Source organism: Mobula hypostoma, chromosome 3, assembly GCF_963921235.1.
Source record: "Mobula hypostoma chromosome 3, sMobHyp1.1, whole genome shotgun sequence".
Lineage (NCBI taxonomy): Eukaryota > Metazoa > Chordata > Chondrichthyes > Myliobatiformes > Myliobatidae > Mobula > Mobula hypostoma.
In genome coordinates, this window is record NC_086099.1 from 14,812,603 (window position 1) to 14,834,958 (window position 22,356).

Sequence of the window (22,356 nt, forward strand, 5' to 3'; positions counted from 1 at the left end):
AAGAGCATCCTGATGTATGCATCTTCATTGTCCAAATGTTGTGGCATTGAGTGAAAGGTCAATGAAATGACATTTGCTGAGGACTGTTGTGCTTGTCGGCAAATTGGAGAAGATCCAACTTGCTTCGCAGGCAGGAGCTGATTTGTTTCATCACTAGCCTCTCAAAACACCTTCATCACTGCATATAAGTGCCAGTGGTTGATAGTTATTGAGGTTGGCTGGCTTATAGTTTCCTTTCATCTGCCTCCCTCCATTCTTAAGGAGTGGAGTGATATTTGGAATTTTCCAGGATTTCTGGAACTATTCCAGAATCTAATGATTTTTGAAAGATCTGTATTGATGCCTCCATAATCTCTTCAGTTACCACTTTCAGAACCCTAGGTTGAGGTCAATCTGGGAAATTTTCAGCTTTCCAAGCACATTCTCTTTAGTAATAGCAATGACACTCACTCTGCCTCGTGACACTCTCGAATTTCTGGTGCACTTAGAGTGTATTCTACCTTGAAGACTGATGTAACATACTTATTAAGTTCATCCGCCATTTCTTTGGCTCCCATTACTACCTCTCCAGTGCCATTTTCCAGCAGTCCAATATCTACTCTTGCCTCTCTTTTAATATTGATATATCTTTATATATGCTTAAGCTCCCTAATCAAATCTGGTTCATTACACAACACCGAATCCAGAATTGTTTTTCTCTTAGTGGCTAATACGCTCAATTTTGTTTCTAAATTCTAACGAATTTAATATTAAACACACAGCGCATATTTTCCTCGCATGAATATAGTGATAAGTCAATTATCAGGGGAGGACAGGGGAGCTTGAACTGTTGAATGAACTTCCAGTAGAGGTGGCAGAAGCAGGTTTGATATTATCATTCAAAGAAAAATTGGATAGGTATGTGGACAGGAAAGGAATGGAGGCTTATAGGCTGAGTGCAGGTCGATGGGACTAGATGAGAGTAGCGTTCGGCACGGACTAGAAGGGCAGAGATGGCCTGTTTCCGTGCTGTAATTGTTATATGGTTATATAAGTAAGTCAATAGCATCATAATATTTTAAGTAATGTTTGGATATTAAACATACAGCACATATTTTCCCCGTATGAACATATAAAATCATTGCAACACACCAATATCGCTGAATCAGTGGGAGCCCTGGGCTTGTTTCCCTGCAATAAGACGGTCCGATTGAGGAGTGATGGGAGACAGCAATACTCAAAGGGGGTTCCTTATGTCCAGTCTATTCCGCAATTTAGTTTTCGTTGCATTCATTGCAGAGATATGTTGGAAATGGAAGCAACATTTTCAGTGCTTTCGTGGCTGTCTCAGGATATTCAGCCTTGACTTTGATCCAGAATGCCGGCAGAGATGTTATGTCAAACATACTTTTCAGCCCGTCATCATTTGCAAGCTCAGGGAGTTGATCTCCTTCCCGCGCTGACATGGATGACGCGCTGGTAATGATCTCACATGCGTTCAAGCTCAACAGTGGGCGTGACAGGGAATGAGGAAAGGTGCAGCTGACTCGTATCGCCAAATGATATCGTTTCCTCGCAGCCCGGTAGCACATGCTTTGTGGCCCAGTACCGGTCCGCGGCCTGGTGGTTGGAGACCGCTGGTCTAAGTGTACTCTGTTGCCCTTGAATAGGTCATAATTCCTGTTATGCTAGAATATTATTTTTATGAGAGTCTAAATTGCTTTTGTTTGAACGTGTTGGAACCCAAAATTAAAATGCAACTTTTATTCTGTGACAATTTGCCGTCTGCCCACAGCTTAATTTTAGTAGTTCCATTTTCTCACTTTGTTTAAAGTCATACACCAACCCCTCCCCTTCCTCCTCCCTACCAGGCATTCCATTCCAGGAAGCAAATATCTTTCGATTCTCTCCTTATAACGCAGGTTGTTAATATGAATGTTCAGTACAGTGAAAAACTTCTTAAAATAAATGTGTAATGGTATTTCTGGTCATCCCAGAATCTACCAGCATATCTTGTGTAATATTAAATAAAGGAACTCATGTTGGAACTTGGTAAGACAGTATGTTGGTATTGGCAATTTTTAATTGGGAATATTGTGAAATAGCGATTAATAAAAAAAAGTGGATGGTGACCAGAGGTAGGGACATAACCACAAGTGTTTCACAGCAACACACACACACACACACGCACACATACACACACTCTCACCCACACAGACACAGACACACACACACAGACACACACACACACACACACACACACACACACACACACACACACACTCTCTCACACACACACACACTCTCACTGACACACACACTCTCACTCACACACACACTCTCTCTCACACTCACACACACACAGACACACACTCTCTCTCACACACACTCTCACTCACACACACACGTTCACACACACACTCTCACCTACACACACACACACACACACACACACACTCTCTCTCTCTCTCACACACACACACACTCTCAAACACACACACACACACACTCTCACTCACACACACACTCTCTCTCACACACACACACACTCTCAAACACACACACACACACACTCTCACTCACACACACACTCTCTCTCACACACACACACACGTTTCGGGCTGAGGCCCTTCACGAGGGAAGGAAGGGGGAAGATGGCAGAGTAAAAAGGTACAGGGAGGGGAAGGACAATAGCTAGAAGGTGATAGGTGAAGCCAGGTGGTTGGGAAAGGTATAGAGGAAGGAATCTAATCGGAGAAGAGAGTGGAGCACAAGAGAATGGGAAGGAGGAGGGGACCTGGGGGAGCTGATAGGCAGGTGAATAAAAGAAAGAGGCCTGAGAGGAGAATGGAAGAAGAGGGGAGGAGGAGGGAACTTTTTTTACTGGAAGGAGAGATTGATATACATGCCACCAAGATGGAGGGCTACCCCGGTGGAATATAAGGTGTTGCTCATCCACCCTGAGGATATTTCACTTCCTGTTGCTCCAAGCTGTTGTACCATCTACAAGACCAAGTTGAGAAGTTAATAGAGGACTCTCCACCTGCGTGGCTGAGTGTAGCTCCACCAACACTTGAGAAGCTCCATACCATCGGTGGTACGACAGCCCACTAAATTGTCACCAGCCCTTCCACCATGAACATCACCAGGACGTGCGGAGTACAATTTATAAAATGCACAGCCACTACTTGTTTGGGCTTCACTCATGATGGTTCTCAAATCTGTGGCTTCTACTACCAAGAGGAACAAAGGTAGGAGGAGGCTGGGAACACCTCCTCTTGCAGGTTTTCCTCCAACAAACGTGTCATTGAGACGTGAATATTTTACCATGGCTTCTGTCATCACTAAGTCCAAAACCCAGATCCCACCTTCAGAGGTAGACCTACAGCAATTCGAGGAGGCTGTTCATTGACTCCTTAACATGGGCAATTAATGCTGGCCTTGCTTGTAACATCCTCATTCTGTAAATCAGCACAGTGCCAGGGCAGCACAGCAGCGTGGCGGTTAGCACAGCCATTTACAGAGCCAGGGGCCACCGACTGGAGAGTGATTCTCGCCGCAGTCTGGCAGGAGTTTGTACATTCTCCCCATGTCTGCATATGTTCCCTCCGGGTGCCCTGGTTTCCTCCCACAGTCCAAAGGTGTATAGGTTAGTAAGTTGTGGGTACGCTACATTGGCCCCCAAATCATGGCCACACTCTCAGACTTCATCCACTACAATCCTCACTGATTTGATTTGACTTGACAGAAATGTTTCTTTAATTGATACTTTTGGAAATACTTAATTATCTAATAATATGTTTTTGTTGACAAACAGGTTCCAAATGGTAACTCTCCAGAGCTTGTGATCAATCCAGTCAGTATAACTGATACAGGATGGTACATCTGCAGAGTGAACAGTGGCTGCTTCTTTGAATTCAGCCTCTGGGCCCAGCTGGAGGTTTATAACTTCAGTGCTGCTTGCGGTGAGTTACGTCTGCTGTAAACTTTCATTTGCTGTAGAACGTACAATGTAAAATATTCCATACTCTGTTGCTGAAAGAGGAATGGTTTAAAAACACAAAGACCATAATACATAAGAGCAGATTTAAGCCATTTGGCTCATCAAGTCTTCTCCTACATTCCATCATGGCTGATTCATTATCCCTCTCAACCCCATTCTCCTGCCTTCCCCCTGTAACCTTTGACACCCTGACTAATCCAGAGCTCACCAACCTCCACCAGTGAAAGACCATAAAATATAGAAGCAGAATTAGGCTATTCAGCCCATTGGGACTGGGCAGCAGTGAATCATGAGTGATTTATTTTCAAGCCTTCTCCCCATAACCTTTGACGCCTTTACTCATGAAGAATCTTTCAATCTCCGCTTTAAATATACTTGGCCTCCACAGCCATCTGTGGCAATGAATTCCAGATTCACCACCTTCTGGCTAAAGAAATCCCTCCTCACCTCTGTTCTAAAGGAACATCGTTATATTCTGAGGCTGTGCACTCTGGTCCTAGACTCCCCAGTATAGGAAGCATCCTCTCCACATCCACTTATCCGAGATATGATTCATTGTAAGTATTAAGTGTCATGTGTCAGTTCTGAGAATTGCACAGCGCTTCACTTGGGGGTTCAGCTTGTAAGTGCAGAGCACTGTGTATGGAAAATGATTACTGACTGAGGAGGTCTCGGCCTGCAAAGAGTTACAGCAGTGGAAGAGAGCTGCGTGGATCAGATGAGAGTAAGTAGTGAATGGTGGAGAACAGTTAAAGAGTCACACAAATCTACAGGTCCTTTGATGAATCTAGTCCATACAAACCATTATTCTGCCTAGTCCCATTGACCCGTACACAGACCATAGCCCTTCATTCCCTTCCCGTCTATGTATGGTGCCTATAAAAAGTATTCATCCCTCTTGGAAGTTTACAACATTAAATCACAGTGGATTTAATTTGGCTTTTTTGACTCTGATCAACAGAAAAGACTCTTTTGTATCAAAGTGAAAACAAATTTCTCCAAATTGATCTAAATTTATTACAATTATTAAACACAAAATAATTGATTGCATAATCACTCACCCTCTTCATGTCGGTATTTAGTAGATGCACATTTGGCAGCAAGTACAGCCTTGAGTCTGTGTGGATAGGTCCCTATCAGCTTTGCACATCTGGGTACTGCAATTGTTCCTTATTCTTTACAAAACTGCTCAGGCTCTGTCAGATTGCATGGGGGTGAGTGATCACCCCTGTTCAAGTTCAGCTACAAATTCTCAGTTGGATTGAGATCTGGACTCTGAGCCACTCCAGGACATTAACTTTGCTGTTTTTAAGCCATTCCTGTGTAGCTTTGACATTATGCTTGGGGTCATTGTCTTGCAGGAAAACAAATCTTCTCCTAAGTCACAGTTCTCTTGCAGTCTGCATCAGGTTTTCCTCCAGGATTTCCCTATATTTTGCTGCATACATTTTACCTTCTACCTTCACAAGCCTTCCAGAGCCTGCTGCAGTGAAGCATCCCCACAGCCTGATGCAGCCACCACTATGCGTCACAGTAGGGATGGTGTGTTCTTGATGATGTGCGGTGTTTGGCTTATGCCAAACATAGCATTTAGTCTGATGGCCTAAACGCTCAATTTTGGTTTCATCAGACCAAAGAACCTGCTTCTGCTGATTTCAGCGTCTCCTACAGTCTTCTGACAAACTGTAGTTGAGATTTCATGTGAGTTTTTTCAACAGTGGCTTTCTCTTTGCCACTCTCCCATAAAGCCGTGACTGGTGAAGGACCAAGGCAATAGACGGCAGCCTCTGCCGTCTCAGCCACTGAAGTTTCTAAGTCCTCCAGAGTTGTCATAGGTCTCCTGGTGACCTCCCTCACTAGCTCCCTTCTTGCATGGTCACTCAGTTTTTGAGGACAGCCTGCTCTAGACAGATTTACAGCTGTGCCATATTCTTTACATTTCTTGATGATTGACTTAATTGTACTCCAAGGAATATTCAGTGACTTGGAAATTTTCTTGTATCCATCTCCTGATTTGTGCTTCTCAATAACCTTTTCGTGGAGTTGCTTGGAGTATTCTTTTGTCTTCATGGTGTAGTTTTGTCAGGAGACTGACTCACCAGCAGTTGGACCTTCCAAGTACAGGTGTATTTTTACTAAATCATTTGAAACACCTTGACTGCACACAGGTTTATATATATAGCTAGGACACCTTAGCTAATTATGTGACTTCTAAAACTAATTGGCTGCATCAGTGATGATTTGGAGTGTCTTATAAAAGGAGGTAAATATTGATGCAATCAATTATTTTGTGTTTTATATTTGTAATTAATTTGATCACTTTGTAGCATTTTCACTTTGACACCAAAGAGTCTTTTTCTGTTAATCAGTGTCAAAAAAGGCAAATTAAATTAATTGCAATTCAACGTTGTAAAACAATAAAACATGAACATTTCCAAGCGGGGGGGGGTCGTGAATACTTCTTATAAGCACTGTACCTATCCAATCTTCCTTTAAATTTTCAAATCGTGTTTGCATCTACAAGTTCCACTGTCATCTCATTCCACACTCTCACTCTTGAGTGAAAATGCTCCCCCCTCAGGATCCCCTTAAATATTTCACTTTTCAATCTTTACCCATGACCCATAGCATAACTAACGGAAGATGATCCAAGAACATCTTCAACAATGGTAGCATCAACCGACTCTTCAGGCAATATGTTTCACTCTGAGTGGAGAAAAATTCCCTTTCAGATCCTCTCTATTTGTCTATTTCCCTTTATTATACCTACGTCCTCTTAAACACCTCACCAAGGAAAAAAAATTCTGCTGTCTTCACTATAATTGTGTATATCTTCATCAAGGCACTCTTCAGAATGCCCTGCTCCAGTGAAATCAATTCCAACTTCACCAGAGCAACACACTCAAAATGCACACTCAACACTTACTAGTCCACACTGAACAGTACTGTATTTTGGTTAAAATAGGAAGGTGGTTGGGAACAAAAATGAGAGTACTCAACTTTGTATTAGCTCAGTAGTATTAAGTGTTATTTTTGTTAACTGGAAAGATATAATATGTGCAAAAGACTTGGGCACATATATATAGCTAGGGTACCTGAGACTTTCGCACAATGTACATTGTGTTTTATACGTTTGCTTTTATATTTATTGTGTTTATTTATGCGGCATTGGTTCCCAGAGCAACAATTATTTCATTCTCTTTATACTTGTGTACTGGAAATAACATTAAACTATTCTGAATCTTGAATGCTGGAAGAACTCAGCAGGTAAGGCAGTACCAATAGAGAGGAATAAACAGCCAATGGTTCAGGACAAAACTTTTCATCAAGGCTGAGATATTTATTTCTCTCCATAGATGCTGCCCGACCCACTGAGTCCTTTCAGCATTTTGTGTGTGTTGCTCTGGATTTCCAGCAGCTGCAAAATCTCTTATATTTATGATTAATAACTTCTCTAGACTTGCCTTATAACTGAAACACTCAAAATCAGGCAACAAACTTGCATAGCTACAGTACTTAGGACAGGGCTGTCAAACTCATTTTAGGTCATGGGCCGGACTGGGCAAAATGCGACTTCATGTGGGCCGGATCAGTTGTGCACACGCGCGTGCTCCCATGGCTTTCGTTGCCTTCGTTTATTCAACCTGCTCTCATGTGTCTCAGTCTCTGCTATAACTACAAAGTGTTTCACTTTACGAATTTCGTTTCTTATGAAGAAAATTGCCTAGCAAGCATTATTTTTATGATTGGTATTAACTTACAGTTGTAGGCTACAAGAAAGTTGTGATGAGAGAGAAAAAAAATGATGCTATTTTGGCTAAGATTGTTTTAGGAGCCACACCCTTTCCATTAATAAACCATTTGAAATCGAACATTAGCAAACACAAATGTAGATCTAACGAAACAAATTGTAAATGTAGGCTACACAATTGCACCTATGTTTTATTAGCCTGCTTCCAGCAATCAAATTCAGACGATGAACACAGTTAGCCTCTAATTTTTATTGAAGTGATCACATTTACAATAATAGAATAGTCAGAAGATGAATGAATCACAATATTATGACACTCAATATTTCATAATGCATTTTGATTGCATGTCACTGTGCATCGAACAGTGTCACTCATTTTTCACTTGCTGCTTCCAGCCACCTAACATTTCTTGGCTTTAACCAGCCTGTCAACATCAGGGACCAGCTTCTGGGCAGTTGTGATTTTCATAATGCACTTAGATGTCTGTGTGTCAGCTGCAAGTGCAGTTTGGATTTGTTAATGTTCATTATGGAGAATGCCTGCTCATAGAGATATGTTGTCCCGAACAGGCAAAGGATCTTTGAGGCAAAGTCTGTCATCTTGGGGTACTTTGGTCCAGGTACTGATAGAATGAGTCCAGACCCACAGTCTCAAATTTATATTTCAAAGCCGAGTTACACTGAATTTCAATTAGTTCCATTTGGAGTTCCTCCAGCACATCTGATGCTGCGTTGACAGCAAATGGCGAGCAAAATAGTGAGAATTCCTTCTCGAGCTGAGTGAAGACTTGGAAACGATTCTGAAACTCTCTTTTCAGCTGTGATATTTTCTCCTTGTTCCTGCCCATCTTGTCATTATTCCCATGAGTGACACGCACAGACTGCAAAGAGGGGAAATGAGCTGGGTTGCTCCGTGATAGTTGCATCTCCCACAGGCCTAATTTAATTTGAAAGGCACGAATGCTGTCATAGTGTTCCGTAACAAGTTTGTTGTGGCCTTGCATGTTAACATTAAGCACATTTAAGTGCTCTTTTATATCCACCAAAAATGCAAGATCATAAAGCCAGACTGGCTCTGGCTCCCCTTTCTCATTCATGAATAGTCCAATTTCCACACATAATTGAAAAAAACATTTGAGCACAATCCCTCTGCTCAACTAGCGGACTTCAGTGTGGTAGGATAGGCTGTGTCCAATATTACTTTCAGACTAAAGAGTGTCAAATTGCCGATGGTTGAGTCCCTTGGCTCTAATAAAATTAACTGTTTTGATTACTACATGCATGACATTGTCCATTTTCAGGCTCCTGCTACATAACGCCTTTTGGTGTGTAATACAATGAAACTTCCAGAATTCCTGCTCTGGATTCTCTGTCTGAACGTTCTCTCTGAGTTTCACAACAACACCTGCCTTTTTCCCAACCATGGACGGTGCGCCATCTGTTGCCACACTGACAGCGTGACTCCAGTCAACCCCCAGTCTGTCCCAGGCCTCGACGAGGCTGGAGAAAACGTCGTTCGCCATTGTGGTGTTTGTCATGGGCGCCATCTCCACAAACTCCTCAATGACAGTCAAAGATGCATCAACATCACGAATAAGTATTCCCATTTGAGCTACATCAGGTCATCATCGGTGCTCTCCTCAATTGCAATAGAGAAGGCAATAAATGACTTCACTTTGTCTTTTAGTTGACCGTTCAAATCTCCTGCAAGGTCCCTGATTCTCTCTGCCACAGTATTTCTTGACAAGCTGATATTACCAAAAGCCTGTCTCTTCTCAGGGCACACCAGCTCAGCTGCCATCAGCATGCATCCTTTGATGAATTCCCCCTCTGAGTATGGCTTCGACGCAGCAGCTATTTTGCTGGCAATAGTATAGCTGGCCTTGACAGCTCCATCATGAGTCTCTCGACTTTTGGTGAACACTGATTGCTGTTTTTTCAGAGCTGCTTCCAGCTCGTTTACCTTTTGTGTTCTGAGCTGTCCTGCGTACTTGTCATATTTTTCTCTGTGTGATGTCTCATAGTGTCGTTTGATACTGTACTCTTTTGCCACAGCCACTTGTTGCCAGCATATCAGACACACAGGTTTGCCGTTGACCTCACAGAAGGAAAAAATGATCTTTCCAATTATCGTTGAATATCCAACCTTCGATGTCAACTTTTCTTGGAAAGCATTTTGAACCACAGCAGCAAACAGTCTCAGCCTTGCTACAGGTGTTACTTACCTGAGTACTCTGTGTGTTTATACTGTGTCAGACTACGTAAGTGGAGTCCTAGTGGTCTTCAGTGCAGGGTGGTAGGTGCTTATGCACAGCGGGTGGTTAACTGCCGCCTGTTGTTTTCTAAGTACACACAACAAGCTGCCGGCACAGTAGGCAGTACAGACAACGGTGGGAGAGAGAGCGGCTGCCGTACAGATACAGAATAAATGGTTGTGAATATACTTTTTTTTCCCCAAATCATCCCGAGGGCCGGATTGGACTCCTTCATCGGCGGGATGTGGCCCGCGGGCTGGTAGTTTGACACCCCTGACTTAGAACAAACTTGTACTATACAAGCCTTTATTATGAAATTATGCAAGTACTTTTTTGAACAACTATTTAAATAATGCATCAATTTATAAATCACTTCTAAATTATTTCACTTAACTCTCCCGTATCAGTTGTAATAATAAATGGCTTAGAAAGAAATGTAATTGAGCTGTATTTCAGGAATTGGGGCAGCCTGCAGATAACAAATAATGAGCTTAACTCAATATGCCTGGACTCATTCAATTTTGTGTTTTATATTCTGCTTTTCTCACTCTTTTTTGTGTAGCCATTTGTGTGATTTTCTGTGCATGGGAGGGGCTTGATGTTTTTCTTTGAACAGGTTCCATGTTTTCTTTGTTTCTTGGCTGTTTGTGGGGAAAATAAATCTCAGGGTTGTATACTGCATACATACTTTGATAATAAATTAATTTTGAATCTTTGAATGCTAATGGCGTATCCATGTGCTCACAAATACACTATACGAAACAGTATAAAAGTTTCAATCATGAGAGGTTCTGCCGGGGGACTTCCGGTAGCGCTCATGGAGTGAAGTCGCGTTCTTGACTCGCTCCATTACCTCTGAGTTTTTTTTCTCTATGGTCAGCTATACTTTAATTAACCATTAAGGCATCAATTCTTACAATACTTTGAATTAAACTGAATTCTCCGACAACTGGATGATACTTAGATCTGCTATGTCTAAGAACGGGAAAAACGGCAAGGATGGTAAACCTCCGGTTAAACCGAAAGCTACGGATCTCCCCCCGACTGAATCACCGGTGACTTTGAAAGCTATATCGGAGTTAATTCAGAGGGAAATTTCAACCTCTGTTAGGGAGATGATTCGTACGGAAATTGCAGGCCCTGTTAAAGACCTGATTCATACGGAAATCTCAACTAATCTCCAGAAAATTGCCGATTCAATTGATAAGATGCAAACATTTATTGCGGAACATCAGTCGGCTATATCTGATCTTCAAAAATTCGCGCAACAAAGTGAGCTTAAGATGGGGAAAATCGAAGAAACAATTAATGTAATGAAGAAGAAACTTGACTTTTTGACTTTTAAAAACTCTGACTTGGAATCTAGAATGCGACGGCAGAATTTACGAATGATCGGGGTGAGGGAAGCTGTGGAATCTAACAACCCCATGAAGTATTTTTCTCAACTTTTAAAAGATGCATTCCCTACTGTATTTCCTGACCAACCACCGCTTCTGCATCGTGTTCACAGAATCCCATCATACTCGTCTAGGTCAGATAGACCTAGGCATGTTATCTTACGTTTTCATTACTTTCAAGACAAGGAGAGACTGTTTCGATTCGCTCGATCTAAAGGTTTCATTGATTTTTCGGATCTTAAGTTCCGATTCGTGGAAGATTTCAGTAAACCAATCTGGGACCAACGGGTTCGTTACAGATCCGTGATGTCGGAATTCTATAAGATGGATTTAAGACCAGCGCTGCTGTACCCTGCACGTCTAAGGATTTGCATGTCAGATGGAGCCCTTCGTTTTTTTGATTCTCCATCGGATGCCCAGAGTTATCTGGATCAACTTTCATCTTCAACATCTTAATTGCTTTTTTTTAATTATCTCCGTTGATCGGAGGCTGTGAATTGGTTGGTTTTAACTTTTTCGTGCCCTATTTGGGCAGAAAAGTTTATTTTTGATTTCTTAATATGGTTGCTAAACTTTCTTTTTAACTGCGTCATTTCTTTCTTTTCCCAGGGGATTCTGGGTGGTTACTTCCTTTTTGTCATCTTACGTATTTCCTGTGTGGCCTTAAATTTTGTAGTTTTTTAAAATTTTATTCTGTTTTGCTTTTTATAACCACTTTATGTCAATAATCTTATTTTTTCTTGTTGCTGTGTTTATTTATGGGTTTGAGGTTTATTGTGGTTTCTTTTAATATATATTTTCTGGCTTTTGTTCTGTTCTGTGTGTATTTTAATTGAGCTACCTTTTTTTTACTTTTTTACTGTTTTACAATTAGCTGATCCTCTTCATATTTATACCTTTTTTTTTAGGGAGCGTATACCGGAAGTCATGGGGGTAGTTTTAGCGCTTGCTTCTTTCTGGCGGGTCTGCTTTAGATTTTGCCTTGGGGTCTTGGGGCGGTGGGTGGTGGGAGGGGCTTCACGTTTTAGTTTGTTTCTCTTTGGGCTATATACATTATTGAAGTACTGGTTGCGTCCTTTTTCCCGGTATCTTTTGTATGTTCTGTTTCCTCTCCGGGTTTGTGGGTCGCGCCTATCGTCAATCCTCCTTGTTGTGGGTTGACTTTAAGATTTATGGAGTCTATTATTAATTTTGTCTCCTGGAATACTAACGGTCTTAATCATCCTATTAAAAGAAAAAAAGTTTTTAAAGTGTTCCGGAGACTTAAAGCACAAATTTTATTTTTACAAGAGACCCATGTACGGAGGGGGGACAGACTACGTTTTTTCAAATTCTGGAAGGAACAACAATTTCATTCGAACTCCAATGCTAAGATTCGAGGCGTCTCTATTTTTATAGATTCCTCAGTTACTTTTATACAACAGGATATTATCTCTGATCCGAATGGTAGATTTTTATTGGTTAGTGGTTTACTATTTAATAAAAAAGTAGTTTTGGTTAATGTTTATGCTCCTAATATGGATTGTCCGGAATTTTATAAATCATTGTTTGATCAGTTTCCGAATTTGAACGAGTTTTCATTGATCTGGGGCGGAGATCTTAATACCTGTTTGTCTCCAGCTTTGGACCGTTCAGCTCCTTTACGGACTTTACCTAATAAATCTGCAAATTTGATTAATTTTTTCCTTTCTGATTCTGGGTCGACGGACATTTGGCGTTTTCTGCATCCTCAGGAAAAAGATTTTTCCTTCTTTTCACATGTTCATCATTCCTATTCAAGAATTGATTATTTTTTCATTGATTCTCGTCTTATTCCTTCAGTGATTAAATGTGATTATGATTCTATAACCATTTCGGATCATGCTCCACTTAAGCTTTCTATTAAAATTATGGCCAATATACCAAATAATAGACAATGGCGTTTTAATTCGCTGTTGCTTCAGGACTCGGACTTTGTTAATTTTATGAATGAACAGATTGAGTTTTTTTTTACAATTAACCATACAGAAGATATTTCGGTTAACACTCTTTGGGACACTTTTAAAGCCTATATTCGGGGTCAGATTATTTCGTATTCTGCTGCTTTGAGGAAGAAACAGAAGCAGGAGGAGATGGCAATTGTGGACAAGATTAAAGAAATTGATAAGAAATATGTTATGGCTCCTTCTGAGGAGTTATACAAACAAAGAACTGAACTTCAAATGGAACACAGTTTACTACTCTCGTCCTCGATTGTAAACCAATTAAAGAAAACAAGAAGTGACTTTTATGTTCACAGTGACAAAATTGGCAAGCTGCTGGCTAATCAATTGAAATCTAATTATGTTAAATCTCAAATCAATCAGATTTATAACCAAAATGATCGATTGATACTGGATCATGTGGGGATTAATCAAACCTTTTGTGATTTTTATTCTTCTTTATATCAATCAGAGTCTCCTCGAGATTCTAAATATATGAATGATTTTTTAGATAAGTTAGACTTCCCTCAGATTTCACAGGATATGTCTTCTTTATTAGATACTTCCATTACAATGGATGAGATTAAGAATGTTATTTTTTCTATGAATCTGGGGAAAGCTCCTGGCCCTGATGGGTTTACCGTTGAATTTTATAAATGTTTTGCTTCTTTATTGATTCCTTGGCTCTGTAGGGTTTTTGAGGCTTCTTTGAAACTTGGTAAACTTCCTGAATCTTTTAATAGAGCATCAATTTCTCTAATACTAAAGAAGGATAAAGACCCTGCTCAATGCGCATCTTATAGACCAATATCTTTAGTAAATGTTGATTCTAAAGTTTTTTCTAAGTTATTAGCAAATAGACTAGAAAAAGTACTTCCTTCTATTATTTCGGAAGACCAAACGGGTTTTATTAAAGGTCGTTACTCTTTTTATAATATTCGTACATTGTTAAATATTGTTTATACTCCTTCACAAAATGTTCCTGAGTGTGTTATTTCTTTAGATGCCGAGAAAGCTTTTGATAGAGTAGAATGGCCTTATTTATTTAAGGTGCTTGAAATGTTTAATTTTAGCTTGAAATTTATATCCTGGATTAAACTGTTATATCATTCCCCTGTAGCCTCGGTTCGTACTAACTCTTTAAACTCACCTTTTTTTCCTCTCTTTCGTGGTACTCGACAAGGCTGTCCTCTTAGTCCCCTATTATTTGATATTGCATTAGAACCTCTTGCAATTGCTATTCGAGAATCTTCAAATATTACTGGGATAACTCGGGGATTAAAGTCCCATAAATTATCACTCTATGCTGATGATTTACTTTTATATATTTCTAATCCTGAGAAATCCATTCCTGCTGTTTTAGAGTTATTAGCACAATTTGGTCTTTTCTCAGGTTATAAATTAAATCTTAGTAAGAGTGAACTTTTTCCGATTAATAAACATCTTCCCTTAAATTATAAATTTCCATTTAAATTGATTAATAATTATTTTTCATATCTTGGGATTAAAATTACTTGTAAATACAAAGATTTATTTAAGACGAACTTTTTACCATTAATAGACCATATTACTCAACTTTCATCTAAATGGTTTCCCTTATATTTAACTTTGATTGGTCGTATTAATGCAGTTAAGATGTTCTTTTTGCCAAAATTTTTATATGTGTTTCAGGCATTACCAATTTTCGTTCCAAAATCTTTCTTTGATAAAGTTGACTCTAAAATTTCTTCATTTATTTGGCAGAATAAGAATCCGAGACTGGGTAAAATACATTTACAGAAAGCTAAGAGAGATGGAGGTTTAGCATTACCTAACTTTAGATTCTATTATTGGGTTATTAATATTCGACATATGAAATTTTGGTTACTTGACCAGGACATACTATCTATTCCTAAATGGGTAGCATTGGAATTACAATCTGTTCAGGGTTATACACTTGGTTCTATTTTAGGCTCCTCTCTCCCTTTTGATTCGAAACGTCTTAAGCAGGTCTCTAACCCGATAGTTAAATATGCTTTGCGCATTTGGTTTCAATTCAGAAAATTTTTTGATCTTAATCAATTCGGGTTAGCGATTCCTATTTTAGGTAACATATTTTTTCCTCCCTCTTTTACGGATCGCGCTTTTCAAACTTGGAAGACTAAGGGTATTTTACGGTTTTTGGATTTATTTTTAGATGGTTCCCTTATGTCTTTTGAACAATTATCTAATAAATATAACTTATCAAGAATACATTTTTTTAGATATTTACAAGTTAGAAATTTCCTAAGTACTATACTTTCTTCCTTTCCAATGCTTCCTCCTACATATATTTTAGATTCGATAATTAACCTCAATCCATGTCAGAAAGGTGCATCGGCTATGATTTATAATATTATTATGAAACTTAGGAAAGCTCCATTTGATAAGATTAGGGTAGATTGGGAACAGGAATTGGGGCTTACCATTTCTGTGGATGATTGGGGGCAGATTTTACAATTAGTTAATACTTCCTCTATTTGTGCTAAACATTCCCTAATTCAATTTAAAGTGGTTCATAGAGCACATATGTCCAAAGATAAGTTAGCGCGTTTTTACTCGCATATTAATCCTTTCTGTGATAGATGTTCGGGGCAGATAGCCTCTTTAACTCATATGTTTTGGTCTTGCCCTACTTTGGAAACTTTTTGGAGAGATATTTTCAATATTATTTCTAAGGTATTAAATATAGATATCTCTCCTCACCCTATTACTGCTATCTTTGGACTACCTAAAATTTCTAGTAATCTTTCCCCTTCAGCCCGTAGAATGATTGCATTTCTTACTTTAATGGCGAAAAGATGTATTTTACAACATTGGAAAGAGCTTAATGCTCCAACTACCTTTTTTTGGTTTTCTCAGACGATTTTATGCTTGAATTTGGAGAAAATTAGAAGTAACCTTTATGATTCTTCATTTAAATTTGAACAGATTTAGGGACCTTTTATTCGATATTTTCATTTAATGTAATATTTACCCTTCTCGTTTTTTTTTCACTGTTTTTAATCGAGGTCGGGATTGAGGATGTGATTTTAAGTTTATCTCTGTTTGGTTTCAAGTTAGCCCATTGCTTTGCCTTGCTTTTAGTTAGTTGCACGGTGGGTTTTTTTGGGGGTTTTTTTTTCTTTTTTTTCCATTGATATATATAAAATTTAGTATACTATTATGTTATCTTGGTTTCTTATGTTTAAATTACATTGTTTGTAGTATTTTTTTTGGTATTGATATCTTTTGGAATTTTATTATACTTTAACATTGTATTAATGTTTATATGGCTTACCTTTTTTGTATACTTACTCAATAAAAAGATTTAAAAAGAAAGAGAGGTTCTGCCAATGCTGGAAATTCAAAGCAACACGCACAAAATGCTGGAGGGACTCAGCAGGTCAGGCAGCATCTACATGGAAAAGAGTAAACAGTCGCTATTTCGGACCCTTCTTCAGGATTGGTATAAAAGTTTTCTTTCACTTGAGTTCCCCCAGCATCTTGTGTGTATGTTTTGCTCAAGATTTCCAACATCTTCAGAACTCCGCGTATTTATGTTTGTCTTCAAAATGTGGACTGGATTTAGGGAGAATTTGAGCACCATTTGCCTTGGGTGTCAGGAAGTTGATTGAAAGCCTTTTAACTTGTCCTCCAGTCACAAGGGAAATCTGAAATAAGCTAAAAGAATTGCACAAGAACATTTTTTTACAGTTGCCTTCAGAGAGTGTCGGTTTACACTCCACAACAATACCAATAAATTAACCCGCTGCTACCGTAGCCAAGAGCTGCTTCTGTATGGATACATAGTAGATAACACTGGATTTTGTTCATGGAAGATAAAATACCTTGAAGGCAGTAGAGTTTGATTAAAGCACTTTTACTCCTTTCAATCGTTTGTGAAGTTTGTCATGGCATCAGATACAATAAATGTGTAGCATCATCAATCCAGAGCGTTATTTTGGAGTCACAAGCAAACACCCTTTCCACTGTGTCTGAACCAGTGCAATAGTGGTCCATGATCTTGAGTATCCAGATCAAACTGTCAGCAGTATGATACATGGCACGGTAGCATACTTATTTACTTACTACCCGTTTCACCGCTGTTGTGTAGGGCAGCATTGAAGGTCCTTCTTTTTTGCCAATGTTCAGGGCTTCCTTCCTTGTCTCAATAGCTTCTTCTCGGTTTTCACTACTGGCAGCCATGCAAGTCTCGGAAGAGACTCAGGAATACCATCACACTCAGATGTAGAAGGATTCTTCATTGCTGCTTCCGTAACAGTTTTGTTTGACCAGTCAGGGTTGTTATCCCTGAGCTGAAACCCCAAACCCGGAGGACCGGCAGACCACTCTAGTCTAGCCTCTACCCTTTGACCTGTTTGGTATGGATAACTGTTCCAAGAGCCAAAGCATAAAGCCCTGACTCCAGCCAACAAAGCTCTCCGGATCATTGAGGCAGGCAAGTCTCCTACGACAAGGTTGTGCTCGTTTTGGAGGAGAATAGCACAGTGGATAGCATAATTGCTTTACATCGCCAGCAGGGTGTTCAATTCCTGCCACTGTCTGTATGGAGTTTGTACATTCTTCCTGTGACCATGTGGGATTCTTCCAGGCACTTTGGTTTTCTTCCACAGTCCAGAGATTAATGATTAGGGTTAGAGAGTTATGGCCATGCTAAGCTGGCACTGGAAACATGGCCAGCACACCCTCAGAATCTATTAGTTGTTAACACAAACTGATATATTTCACTCTATGTTTTTATGTACACGTGACAAATCAAGCTAATCTTTATCTTTAAGGAGACATCCAGCTAGTCAGTCCTGGCTGTGGGACCACAGAAGTGGGATGTGGTCTGTTCACAGGATGTCTAGACAATTGTAAAATAATATGCAACTGTCCTTCGTTTGGTAACATATCTACTTTAAGTTCAAAGTTCAAATTAAATCTATTATGCAAATATGTATATGTCACCATATACTACCCTCTACCCTGAGATTCATTTTCTTGTTGGCATTCACAGTAGAACAAAAAAAAACAACAGAATCAATAAAAAAAACTACAGACAAATGAAGACTCATAACCAATGTACAAAGAAGACAAACTGCAAATACGACAAAAATTTAAAAAAATAAATGATAAATAATAGACAAATAATACTGAGAACTTGAGTTGCAAAGACCTTAAATGTGAGTCCATTGGTTGTGGAATCAGTTCACTGTTGAGGTGAGTTAAGTTATCCATGCTGGTTCAGGAGCCTGATGGTTGAGGGGTAATAACTGCTCCTGAACCTGGTGGTATGGGACCTAAGGCAACTGTATCTCCTTCCCAGTGGTAGTAGTGGAAAGAGGGTGTGGCCTAGAAAGGATCCTTGATGATGGATGCTGCTTTCTTGTGGCAGCATACCTTGTAGATGTGCTCAGTTAGTGGGGAGGGTTTTTCCTGTGAGGATTGGGCTATATCCATTACATTGTGCAGACTTTTCTATTCTTGTGCATTGGTGTTTCCAAGATACTCTCCACTCTGCATACTGTTTCTAAAAGTTTGTCAAAGTTTTAGATGACATGCTGAATCTGTGCAAAGTTGAGGTTCTGCAGTGCTTTGAGGATTACAGTTTGCCTCTCTGTTGCCATGGGTAGCACAACTATAATGTGCATTCCTCTACAAAAATGCATGTGAAGTTTTCATGTTGACCTCCACCCTGGGAAAAAGATTTTTGTTGTCCACTCGATCTTATCATCTTGTACGCCTCTATCATCTCACCTCTCAACCTCCTTCATTACATCATAAGACATAAATCTCCAGCAGCTCATATTTTGCTCTTGATTCCAGCATTTGCAGTGTCTTGTTTCTCCAATCTTTTTGCTCCTTTGTAATGGTTAATGTAACTTTAGTCATATTTCAAAGCAGCATCCGTTACCCTAAGGATTAGCATAGTTTCAAGAGGACTAGATATCAAAGCCAGGATGTATTGCTGAGACTTTATAAAGCATTTGTCATACTACAGTTGTAGTTGTGAGCACATGTGAGCAATTCTGGGTGCCAAGAAAGGATGTGCTGGCTTTGGAGAGGGTCCACACGAGGTTCATGAGAATGATCCTGGGAATGAAAGGTTGAACCTATGAAGAGAGTTTGATGGCTCTGGGCCTGTACTCACTGGAGTTTAGAAGAATGAGGGGGGATCTCATTGAAATCTATCAAATAATGAAAGACCTAGTAGAGTGGATGTGGAGACGATGATTCCTGTAGAGGGGAGTGTAGGACCAGAGGGCACAGCGTCAGAAAACATGGATGGAATAGAGATGTGGGGGGGGGGTGGAATTTCATTAGCTGAAGGGCAGTAAATCTGTGGAATACATTGTCACAGATAGCTGTGGAGGCCAAGTCACTGAAGGGTAATTAAAGCGGAGGGTAATAGCTTCTTGATTAGTAAGGGCATCAAAGGTGTCAGGGCAAGGCAGGACAAAAGGGTTGAGAGGGAAAATAAGTTGCCCATGGAATTGTGGAGCAATATCAGGAGGCCAAATGGCCTAATTCTGCGCCAGTGTGCGATAGTCTTATGGATTATGCAAGAGGAAGGGGAATCTGTTTTTCATATGAAGTCTATCAGAGCATGGTTACTCTTCATCCATTATGTCTCAGAGCTCATTAATAATGGTCTTCTCTGAGTTATATTTTTTAGCACACATTCACTGCCACCCAACCTGTTGCTCTGGTTTGCTCATAAGGTTTTTATTCTATATCTACCAAATAGACAAAGTTTATTATCGAAGTACATATATCTTAACATACACTACCTTGAGATTCATTTTCTTGTAGGCATTGTACAGGAAAATAAAGAAATACAATAAAGTTTATGAAATATTATACATAAGCAAGGATGTTAAGAGGTACAGATAGAAAAGGCAGAAAAAGACTTCTTCCCAGGACAGAAATGACTAATTATGAGGGGACATAATTAGGTGGTGGTGTGGAGATATGTCTCTACTCAAGGAAGTGTAAAGTGCTCCTTCTCTCTGCTAGCCTGTAGGTCAACCCTTGGGGAAGGTGTAGCACCTGTTTAACCCCCACCCCACCCTCCCTATCAGGGTCACATGAAGCCTTGAGAGTAAATGGTGGATGGTCATATGAGCAGCTGGTGCATATCACAAGTCCTGGTTATGCGACCACTGATGCCAGACAAACAATCTCTGAAGAGTATTGATAATGGCTGGGGTCACCCATCTTGTGAAGACACTGCCCAGAAGAAGCCAATGACAAACCACTTCTTTAGAAAAAATTGCCAAGAACAATCATGGTCATAAGACTCTGATAGCCCACATCGTACAACAAGGCACGTAATGATGATGATGCTGCATAAACATTGACTGACAAACAGTCAATCTGCAAAAAAGACAAATTATGCAGTGGTAAATCAATAATACTGAGAACATGAGTCGTAAATTTCTTGAAAGTGAGTTTGTAGCTTATGAAATCAGTTCAGAATTGAGGTGAGTGAAGTTATCCGTGCTGGGTCAGGAGCCTGATAGTTGCAGGGTAATAACTGTTCCTGAACCTGGTGTTGTGAGACTTGAGGCCCCTATACCTTCCTGATGGCAGCAATGAGATGAGAACATGGTAGGGACCCTGATGATGGATGCTGCTTTCCTGCAACAATGCTTCTTATAGAAGCTGTTAGTGGTGGTCATCTCGAAGGCTTATATTTAGCAGACCTTCACTGCCATCCAACACGTCACTCTGACTTGCTCAAAACGTTTTTACTCTATGTCTGTAAAATAAGGCAAATTTATTTTTTTTATCAGATCGATTTATAGTTGAAAGTCATGATTGGTGAACAGCCAATAATGATAAAATTGCTTTCTTTTCAGGAAGAAGATTTTTTTCCAATGAGGCCAGGCTCCAGATAATAAATCAGCCACAAGCCCAGAGACTGATGGTCGGGGATACACTGATATTGGAATGTACTGCAATTGGCATCCCAATGCCACGTTATCAGTGGCTGAGAAATGGCATACCAGTCACCAATGGCTCTGAAAGGCATTACAAGGTAGACATTACAATCCAATGCCTTTATTCTCCATTTAAATTTGTGAAGAATCTGCTCAAGTAGAAAGCACAGAAACAGGCCCTACCAGTCCAGCCTGACTTGGTCTCATCTACCTGCACCTGGATCAGTGGGGAGTCCATTGGAGCCTATAGAATATTGAAAAGCCTGGATAGAGGGGACATGGAGAGAATGTTTCTGATAGTGGGAGAGTCTAGGACCAGGAGTCACAGCCTCAGAGCAGCAGGACATCCCTTTAGAACAGAGTTGAGGAGGAATTTTTTAAGCCAGAGGCTGATGAATCTGTTGAATTGTTGCCACAGACAGCTGTGAAGACCAAGTCATTGGGTGTATTTAAAGTGGAAGTTGATGGATTTTTGATTAGTAAGGATGTCAGAAGTTGTGGGAATAAGGCAGGAGAATGGGGTTGAGGGGGATAACAAATCAGCCGTAATGGAATGGTGGAGTAGACACAATGGGCTGAATGGCCTAATTCTGTTCTTGTCTTATGGTCGTACAGCATGCATAGTGGTCTTTCGACACAATGAATCCTTGCCAACCACGATGCCTTAATCCTCTAATCCCAATTTCCTGTGTTTGGTCCACATTCCCCCAAAGCTCCACTCCTCCATATACCCATCTAAGCGCTTCTTAAATGAAAATACTGTGTCATCCTCAGCCAATTCATCTGGCAGCTCATTCTGTATACTGTGTTGTAAAAACGTTGCCTCTCAGGTCTTTTTTGAAACTTTCCCCTCTCACCCTTGATCAATGACCCTAGTTTTGATCATCTTATCCTAGAGAAAAGACCTGTCCACCTTATCTCTGCCTCTCATAATCTTAAACACTTTAATAACATCACTCCTCCTTTTCTTCTCCAAGGATTAAAGGCCTAGCCTGTCTAACCTCTCGCTGTAACTTAAACCCTCGTGTCCTGGTAACCTCCTCGTAAAGAATTTAAAGTAGATT

General features: G+C 40.0%; 1 protein-coding gene across 7 annotated transcripts in view; it reads left to right on the forward strand.

The window, feature by feature from the left end:
• The window catches only part of malt1 (MALT paracaspase 1), a 166,084-nt gene that overhangs the window by 59,660 nt on the left and 84,068 nt on the right, over nt 1-22,356 (forward strand). For all 7 annotated transcript variants that reach the window (XR_010017337.1, XM_063042698.1, XM_063042703.1 and 4 more), the window contains 2 exons: nt 3,797-3,944; nt 21,212-21,390. Coding sequence is in view for 6 of the 7 variants with exons in the window: in XM_063042698.1 (XP_062898768.1) it covers nt 3,797-3,944; nt 21,212-21,390 (327 nt within the window). In the remaining variant the exon portion in view is untranslated. The remainder of the gene's footprint in view (nt 1-3,796; nt 3,945-21,211; nt 21,391-22,356) is intronic.